Genomic DNA, 10,206 nt, shown 5'->3' on the forward strand with positions numbered 1-10,206 from the left:
AATATTACATTTTATTTCCCAAGTATAACAAAGAATTCATTAAAAACATTTGTAATACAAGCCTTCTTGGGTAAAGGCTTAGAGTGAGATAGTTCCGAGTGAGTTATACCAGGGAATGCCCTCAAAACAATGCACTCATGCACAGAGCAGGAATTACTGTCCTAACAGTATAGTATAAACTATAGTTTTTCTGTTTAGTTAATGCTGCATATCTTATATATAATAATGTAATACATCAGCTTACTTTTTCCTTTCTTTGTTATATTAGCTCTATGGAGTTGAAAAATGACACACAAATTTCAAAATTTATTCTCCTGGGAATTTCAGAGGATCCTCTATGGCAACCCTTCCTTTTTGGACTGTTTTTGTTCATGTACCTGGTCACTCTGCTTGGGAACCTGCTCATCATCATTGCCACAGTTACAGATTCCCATCTTCACACACCCATGTACTTTTTCCTTTCTAACCTGTCCTTTGCTGACATCTGTTTTACCTCTGCTAGCATCCCAAAGATGCTAGTGAACATACAGACACAGAACAAGGCAATAACGTATGAAGGCTGTATTGCCCAGGTATACTTTTTCATATTGTTTGGAGTTTTGGACAACTTTCTTCTAGCTGTGATGGCCTATGACCGGTACGTGGCAATCTGTCACCCTCTGCACTATACGGTCATCATGAACCGCCACCTCTGTGGGTTGCTGGTTCTTGGGTCCTGGGTCACAACAGCGTTGAATTCCTTGCTACAGAGTTCAATGGCATTGCGGCTGTCCTTCTGTACTGACTTGAAAATTCCCCACTTTGTTTGTGAGCTTAATCAACTGGTGCTTCTTGCCTGTAATGACACCTTCCCTAATGACATGGTGATGTACTTTGCAGCTGTACTGCTGGGGGGAGGTCCTCTTGCTGGCATCCTTTACTCTTATTCTAAGATAGTTTCCTCCATACGTGCCATCTCCTCATCACAGGGCAAATACAAAGCATTTTCCACCTGTGCATCTCATCTCTCAGTTGTTTCATTATTCTATTCTACACTCTTGGGTGTGTACCTTAGTTCTTCTGTTACCCAAAACTCACACTCAACTGCACGAGCATCTGTAATGTACAGTGTGGTCACCCCCATGTTGAACCCATTCATCTACAGTCTGAGGAATAAGGACCTGATGGGAGCTCTCAGAAGACTCTTCAGAAGGAAACCATGAGAGAGACATTCACCAAGAAGTGCCCATGGTCTGGGCAGCAAATCCAGGCATCACAAATCTTCAATCAATTAATTCAAGAGAATTTCCTCTTTCTACTTATTTCCTAGGGTTTTGATTTCTTTTGATAGCTTTACCAATTTTCTGTAGCATCATTAGTAAGCTTTTCCCTTTCTAATATCTGATATTTTCCAATTTTCCAGTATTCTTCCCAGTATCACATTAGAGGCAATCTGTAGATTCTCATTTATTTTACACAGCTGTGAGTTGTTCTGGTACTATGGGATAAACTGCCCTTAATGAGATCCTTGATGTGATTTTACTAGAGAAGAAATTCTGTGACCATTTTTTTAACCAGTTTTCTGTTCATCTTTTTATATTGCTGCCTTAACTCTACTTACAGTGTAGACTTCAAAGTAGTAGTACTTTTATATTTGTGCAAGATCATAATCCTGATTAGGATACTATCTCTATGCCCAATTTCGTGTTCATAAAGCCCATTTTACTGCTTGGTACAGAATACTAGTGAAAGAGTCATATAAAATATACATTGATGTGTACTGTTCTCATGTTCCTGCCATGGCACATGTTCTAATGGCATGTGGTGTACTTTCCAGCTGTCTTGATGAGTGACCATCCCTCTGCTGGCATCCTTTACTCTTATTCTAAGGTAGTTTCATTGTTCCTAAAACCTTTTGTACAGGAAGATAAATTTGAAACATTAATTGTCTTAATGTGGTTTCCAAGTCACAAAAGACATTCTATATGTAAACATTTAATAATACATTAAAATTCCAGTAATACTTTTCATGTAATATCCAGTTTATGATATATGTGTATGTGTGTAAGTGTTAAACCTCAGTGTCCAAACATAAAGCATTTATTAAATAGTCGCTTATGTAAGGCAAAGGACACAGTCAACAAGACAAAAAGGCAGCCCACAGAATGGGAAAAGATATCCACTAACCCCACATCTGACAGAGGGCTGATCTCCAAAATTTACAAAAAACTCAATAAGCACGTCTCCAAAACACCAAAGGATCCAACTAAAAAGTGGGCTACAGAATTAAATAGAGAATTGTCAGTGGAGGAGTCTAAACTGGCTGAGAGACACTTGAGAAAGTGCTCAAAATCCTTAGCCATTAGGGAAATGCAAATCAAAACAACTCTGAGATACCATCTCACTCCTGTCAGAATGACTAAAATCAAAAAACACCAATGACAGCTTATGCTGGATGTGGAGAGGATGTGGAGAAAGGGGAACACTCCTCCACTGCTGGTGGGTGTGCCGACTTGTACAGTCACTTTGGAAATCAGTATGGAGATTCCTCAGGAAAATGGGAATCAATCTACCACAAGACCCAGCATTCTACTCTTAGGCATATACCCAAAAGATGTCCATTCACACAAGGATGTCTGTTCCACTATGTTCACAGTAGCATTATTTGTAATAGCCAGAACCTGGAAGCAACCTAGATGCCTCACAGCTGAAGAACTGATAGATTGATGGCTGAAAGCAGGGGACTGATCCAGACCCCCTGAATGTAGTGTCAGTGAGGAGGCCTCGGCAAACTCTGGGGCCTTGGGTAGTAGATCAGTGTTTACCATGGTGTACGAATGAACTTTGGGAGCCCATTCCACATGAAGGGATGCTCTCTCAGCCTGGATAAATGGGGGAGGGACTAGGCCCAGCCCCAGATGAAATGACAGATTCTGGAGATTTCCCCATGGAAGGTCTCACCCTCCCTAGGGAATGGTGTAGGGATTGGGTTGGGGGGCTAGTGGAGGGGCAAGGGAGAAGGGTGGGAGAGGGAGCTGGGATTGACATGGGAAGCAAGTATGTTTCTAATTTAAATAAACTATAATGGAAAAAATAACAGATCCATGTGAAACGGCCTCATTAAAAATTTCAAGAGTGGGACTAGAGGAATGCTTCAGTGATTTAAGAGCACTGGCCATTCTTCCAGAGGTCCTGGTTCAATTCCCAGCCCACAAATGGTGACTAACAACCATCTGTAACTCCAGTTTCAGGGACTGTGACACTCTGTTCTGGCCTATGTGGGCAATGTGCTCACACACATACAAGCAGGAAAACACCCCTACACATAAAATAAAAACACACAAATCTTTAAAAAATAGTCCAAAGCTTCCTACAAATCTCTTCCCTTGTGCTAAATCAATAATATTACCCTTTAAATATCTCCTCCTGAGCATTAATGTACTGAATAAAAAATCATATTTAACTATTATTTTCATTTTGTCTCTTATGTTCTGAAATCTCTTCAATGCACACAGGTAAAGAAAGGCTTGAATAAGAACTATAGTCTTAAGTACACTTACTGTAAGAATGATGTGGGACAGAAGGTATCCCTGCATAAACACACAAACACATACATACGCATACATCTAAACACATATATATGAACACACACACATATACACACATATACACACCACACACACATACACACAAATACACACACACACACACATACACACACCATGAAAAGGCAACATAACTCCCCCAGGATATAGAATTTCTCAGCTACTGAAATGGGTAAAGATTTTTTCCATTAAAATTTTTTATTTAATTTTACATTCCAATATCAGTTCTCCCATCCACCCCCTCCTGCCACCCCTTGCCTCTTCCCATCCCCTTACCACTGCCTAGCTCACCCAAAGTCCACTCCTCAGGAGCTCCCATGAGGTGAGGAGCCAACATAGTATGGCATAATAGGTTGGGGCAGGGCTCAGCCCCTTTACCATATATTAAGACTGAACATGCCACCCCATCATAGGGAGTGGATTCCAACAAGCTTCTCATGTACTGGTATTATATTGTGGTCCTACTGCCACTGATTATTGCATCTCATCCTAAGGAATAGGCTCCCACAAGCTAGTTCATGTACCAGGTTTATATCATGGACTACTGCCAGGACAACTGTCTCCCACATACAGAGGTCTAAGTTCACTCCTCTGGAGTTTTCAGTTGTAGGTCTAGATTTCATGAGTTTCCAAGAGCTTGGCTCAGCTATCTCTGTAGATTTCTCCATCATGATCTTGACCTCCCTTGCTCATACATTTCCTCTTCCCTTTGTTTGACTGGATTCCCAGAGCATGACCTTGTTATGATTCTTGGTTATGAATATCTGCATCTGGTTCCATCAATTACTGGATGAAGGCTCTATGATGTATACATCAATCTGATTAGCCAGTTCAGGTACCCTCTCTACTATTGCTAGGAGTCTTAGTTAAGGTCCTACTGTGGATTCTTGGGAGTTACCCTATCACCAGGTTTCTCCTAAGCCCACAGTGACTCTATTAAGATATCTTTTTCAATGCTCTTCCACTGCATCCCTTCCCTCATAGGCCATCTTGTTCCCTTCTCTTCTCATATCTCCTCTCCTCCCCTAGACATCCCACCATGCCCCCCCCCGTTTTCCCTGTAGATATTATCTAGTTTCTCTTCCCAGGGTGATCCATGGTGTCCCTCTTAAGGTCCTCCTTGCTACCTAGCTTCTATGGAGTTGTGGACTTTAGTCTGGTTATCCTTTGCTTTACTTCTAATATGCACTTATGGATGAACACATACCATAGTTGTCTTTCTGAGTCTGTGTTACCTCACTCAGGATGCTTTTTTTTCTATTTATAGCCATTAGTTTGAAAATTTCATGGGGTCATCATTTTTACAGCTGAGTAGTACCCCACTGTGTAAATGGACCACATTTTTCTCATCCATTCTTCAGTTAAGAGGCATCTAGGTTGTTTCCAGGTTCTGGCTATTATGAATAATGCTTCTATGAACATTGTTGAGCAAATGTCCTTGTGGTATTATTGGGCATCCTTTGTGTAAATTCCCAAGAGTGGAATCACTGGGTCTTGTTGTAAATTGACTCCCATTTTTCTTAGAAACTAACATACTGATTTCCAAAATGGCTGTACAGGTTTGCACTTCTACAAACAGTGGAAGAGTGTTTCCCTGACTCCACATCCTCTCTAACATAAGCTGTTCTCAGTATTTTTTATCTTAGCCATTCTGACAGGTGTAAGATGGCATCTCAAGGTCATTTTTGCATTTCCATGATGATTAAGGATGTTGAGCACTTCCTTCAATGTCTTTTGACCATTAGAGATTCTTCTGGTGAGAATTCTCTGTTTAGCTCTGTACTGCATTTTTCAGTTGGGGTATTTTGTATTTTGATGTCTAGTTTGCTGACTTATTTATAAATTTTGGAGATCAGCCTTCTGTCAAATATGGAGTTGGTGAAGATTTTTTCCCATTCTGTATGCTGTCTTATTGACAGTGTCCTATGCCTTACAGAAGCTTTTCAGTTGTGTTTGTAGGCCTTCTATAATTTGTGTTGTTGAATTTGAACTCTAAGGCATGGTGATCTGATAAGATACAGGGGGGTATTCCATTTTTTCTCTATATCAGTTGAGATTTGCTTTGTGATCCAGCATGTGGTTAGTTTTAGAGAAAGTTCCATGGGATGCTAAAAGGAAGGTTATTCTTTTGTGTTTGGGTGTAATATCCTATAGATATCTGTTAAGCCCATTTGAGTCATAACATCTGTTAGATCCTTTATTTGTTAATTTTCTGTGTGCAACACCTGTCCACTGGTGAGTGTGGGGTGTTAAAATCTCTCACTATTAGAATGTGGGGTTTGATGTGCAATTTAAGCTTTAGTAATATCTCCTTTATGAATGTGAGCGCCCTTGTATTTGGAGCATATATATTCAGGATTGAGTTTTCTTCTTGTTGAATTTTTCCTGTGATGAATTGAAATGTCATACACCATTTCTTTTGATTAGCTTTAGTTTGAAGTCTATTTTGTTAGATATTTAGGATAGCTACACCAGCTTGCTTTTATTTCCATTTGATTAGAAGTTCTTTTCCCATCCCTTTACTCTGAGAAATTGTCGGTCTTTGAAGTTGAAGTATGTTTCTTGTATGCAGCAGAAGAATGGATACTGTTTTCCTATCCATTCTGTTACCCTATGTCTTTTTATAGGTGCGTTAAGGTAATTGATACTAAAGAATACCAATGACCAGTGATTGTTGATCCTGCTACTTTTTGGTGGTGGTGGTGGTGGTGGTATATGTGTATGTGTGTCTGTGTTTCCTTTCTTTAAGATTTGCTGGTGTGGGATTATTTATCATCTGTGCTTTCCTGGGTATATATAATTTCCTTGGGTTAGAGTTTTCCTTTTAGTGCTTTCTGTAGGACTGGATTTGTAGATAGGTATTGTTTAAATCTGGTTGTGTCATGGAATTATCTTGTTTTCTTGATCTATGGTAATTGAAACTTTTGCTGGATTTAGTAGTGTGGGTTGTTATCCATGATCTCTTAGAATCTGCATGTCTGTCCAGGACCTTCTGGTTTTGAGCATCTCCATTGAGAAGCTGAGTGTTATTCACATGGGTGTGCCATTATATGTCGCTTGATGTTTTTCCTTTGCAGCACTTAATATTCTTTCTTTATTCTGTATATTTTGAGTTTTGATTATTATGTGGTTGGAGAAGTTGTTTTTTGGTCCAATCTATTTGGTGTTTTGTAAGCTTCTTGCATCCTCATAGGCTTGTCCTTCTTTAGGTTGGGAAAGTTTTTTTCTATAATTTTGTTGAATATATTTTTTGTGCCTTTGAGTTGGAATTCTTTTTCTATCCCTGTTATTCTTAGGTTTGGTTTTTTCATGGTGTCCCATATTTCCTGGACATTTTGTGTTATGATTTTGCTGGCTTTGATGTTTTATTTGACAGATGAATCTATTTCCTCATCACATCTCCAATGCCTGAGATTCTCTCTTCCATCTCTTGCATTCTGTTGGTTATGCTTGCATTTGTAGTTCCCATTTATTTATCCAATTTTCTATTCCCAGAATTCTTCCCATTTGTGTTTTTTATTGCCTCCATTTCAGTTTTCAAATTTTGGACTTGCTTGTTTTTTCTTGATTTTCTTTAAGGGATTTATTCATTTCTTTCAATTTTTTGCATGTATTTTACTCCATTTCTTTAAGGGAATTCTTCACTTCTCCTTTAAGGGACTCTGTTGTCTTGATCAAGCTATTTTAAGGTTGTTTTATTTTGCTTCTTCTGCATTGGTATGTTCAGGTCGTCCTGAAGCATTCCCATAAGGTTCTGGTGTTGCCATATTGCTCTTTAGGTTGTTGAATATATTCTTGTATTGATATTTACCCATCTCTTCTTCTGCTTGGTGCAGGCAGTGTCTTTGGCTTCTTGATCCAACCCTCTTCACCCTCTCTCTCAGATCTCTTTGTGCAGTAGATGTCTGTGTCCCAGAGAGCCACTGAGGTCACCAGGGATGAGTGGGATTGGTGGCAGAGTGGGATTTGTAGGTTACAGGGTCCCATGGGGAGCTGTTGGTGTAGCCTGCCTGCAGAAGTCTTTCTGGGTAAAGATTTCTAAAGTTCACTTTTAAAACTAATTAATGGCCTGAAATAGGATATATGTTCCATTATGGAGGGATATTGGAAGTCAAGAATGCTAAAAGACAGATGTGTCAGGAGCTGTGCAGCCTAGTGTAAAGATGGATCTATCACTCCCATGTTTTTTATTGCACTTTTTTCTTTGGTGACAAAAATGAATGCTTATATGTAGCTGGCCCCTAATGGCTTCCTTGGGAGCGAAGTGAGAAGGCACAATGTCAATGATAAAGACAGGTGAGAAGGAGGCAGCAGACGTATTTATTTAGCAATGTGGAGAACTTATATACCCTCTCAGCACCCAGGCATTCTGATCCATCGACACTGTGTGGTCACCCCTCATTGGGTAGGTGCAATTGGGACCTCTGACATTGCCAAGCAGACTCCAGGTTGACTCATCTCTTGGTCTGGTAAGGCTTTAACTTCCTACATATCCACATTTTTAAATTTACTACAGGGGCACTCAGTGGGAGCCAGAGTTCTTTGCCCAGGTTTTGTTGATTCCACCTCAGGAGGGCTCAGCAAGTGGACTGTGACTGTCTTAGGTTAGACTACAGAACAAGTTCTCACCTGTTATTGACTACCTACCCTAGAAGAGCATCCATTCCTGGAGAGCTGCAAAGGAGAGGAGACTAAACTGTAGCTTTTTGGATTTCAGATAACCAGCCATGCATAACCTCCTACAGAGGAGGATACATAAGATCCACTAACACCTGAAGAGTCACCTTAGATGCTGTCCACTGTTGTCAGATACGCTACCACAGACATTTGAAAAGAATAAAGATTAACAATACCACCCTGCTAATTAGTGCATATGTGAGTATCTAGGAGTGAATCAATAAACTTTTTATATTATGTCAAACTTTTTCAAATTCACACATCCCTGTAGACCTTAGTAGCTCCCTGTGGCACAGATAGTGACTGCACAGAGTGAACCAAGAGTGGCTTTCTGAGACACAGACAGAAATTGCAAAATTGGTCCTGAGAGGATCCCTGAGACACAGACACCAACTGCAAGGATTAGACAAAGAGCCTGCACCAACTGGAGGAAGAGATTGGTAGTCCCTAACTCGTGAATGTATCCAACAACCTAAAGAGCAATATGGCAACATCAGAACCTAGTAGCCCTACAACAGGAAGACCTTAACATCCAAACCCAGAAGAAAAGGAAGCAAATAACCTTAGATAACATTATGAAGATGATAGAAACAAAGATAAAATTTTAAAATTCCCTTAAAGAAATGGAGGAAAAGACAAACAAAAATTAGAAGAAATCAATAAATCACTTAAATAAAGCCAAGAAAACCAAGAAAAAGCAATCAAACAGGTGAAGCAAAAAGTTCAAGACTTGAAAATAGAAATATAGGCAATAAAGAAAACACATACCAAGAGAATTCTGGAAATGGAAAAACTGGGCAAATGAACAAAAACTACAGATATCATAACTAACAAGATACAAGTGATGGATCAGGGAATTTCAGGCATTGAAGATATGAGAGATGAAACAAATCAGTCAAAGAAAATGTTAAATCCAACAATTTCTCGACACAAAACATCCAGGAAATCGGGGGCATCATGAAAAGATCAAACCTAAAAATAATAGAGATAGAAGGAGAAGAACTCCAGCTCAAAGGCACAGAAAATATATTCAACAAAATCATAGAAGAAAACTTTCCAAGCCTAAAGAAGACTGTGCCTATGAAGGTACAAGAAGCTTACAGAACATCAAATAGACTGGACCAAAATAAAGTCCCCTTGCCACATAGTAATCAAAACACTAAACATGCAGAATAAAGAAAGACTATAAAGAATTGTAAAAGGCCAAGTAATATATAAAGGAAGACCTATCAAAATTATACCTGAATTCTCAATGGAAACTCTGAAAGTCATAAGATCCTGGACAGATGTGCTACAGACACTAAGAAACCATGGATGCCACCCCATGTTACTATACCCAGAAATGCTTTCAGTCACCATAGGTGGGGAAAAAACAAGATATTCCTTGACAAAACCAGATTTAAATAATATCTATCCACAAGTCCAGCCTTACAGAAAGTACTAGGAGGAAAATCCAACCAATGGGCGTTATCTCCACCCAGAAAAACACAGGCAACAGATATCCCCACACCAGCAAACTCCAAAGAAATGAAACACACAAAAACTATCACCAAATAATAACAGGGATTTAAAATGACTGGTAAGGCTGGGCGGTGGTGGCGCACGCCTTTAATCCCAGAACTCAGGAGGCAGAGGCAGGCGGATCTCTGTGAGTTCGAGGCTGGGCTGGACCGATAGCCTCCAAAGCAATACAGAGAAACCCTGTCTCGTAAAAACCAAAAAATAAATAAATAAATAAAATCACTGGTAATTAATATCTCTTAATATCAATGCATTCAATTCACCTATAAAAAGACAGGGTAACAGAATAGATATGAAAACAGGATCCATCTTTCTGCTGCACACAGGAAACACACCTGAACATTAAAGACAGACATTACCTCAGAGTAAGCGTTGGGATAATATTTTCCAGTCAAATGGACCTGAGAAACAAGTGGATGTAGCT

The 10,206-nt window shown here is 39.5% G+C and overlaps 1 protein-coding gene across 1 annotated transcript; it reads left to right on the plus strand.

Annotated features, from left to right (window-relative positions):
* Nucleotides 1-272: 272 nt before the first annotated feature.
* On the plus strand, nt 273-7,485 carry LOC121138632 (olfactory receptor 19). Its single transcript, XM_040741296.1, has 2 exons — nt 273-1,194; nt 7,403-7,485. The coding sequence occupies exons 1-2, from the start codon at nt 273-275 to the stop codon at nt 7,483-7,485; spliced, it is 1,005 nt and encodes a 334-aa protein (XP_040597230.1).
* Nucleotides 7,486-10,206: the final 2,721 nt, after the last annotated feature.

Source organism: Mesocricetus auratus, unplaced genomic scaffold, assembly GCF_017639785.1.
Source record: "Mesocricetus auratus isolate SY011 unplaced genomic scaffold, BCM_Maur_2.0 contig_7937_pilon_subseq_6771:40553_obj, whole genome shotgun sequence".
NCBI classification, from domain to species: domain Eukaryota; kingdom Metazoa; phylum Chordata; class Mammalia; order Rodentia; family Cricetidae; genus Mesocricetus; species Mesocricetus auratus.

Bases quoted from the DNA above. Each gene is read 5' to 3' on its own strand.
- LOC121138632 (XM_040741296.1), top strand. From the start codon at position 273: ATGGAGTTGAAAAATGACACACAAATTTCAAAATTTATTCTCCTGGGA. The intron at 1,195-7,402 runs AACCATGAGAGA...TTTACCCATCTC, and splicing joins CAGAAGACTCTTCAGAAGGA to TTCTTCTGCTTGGTGCAGGC.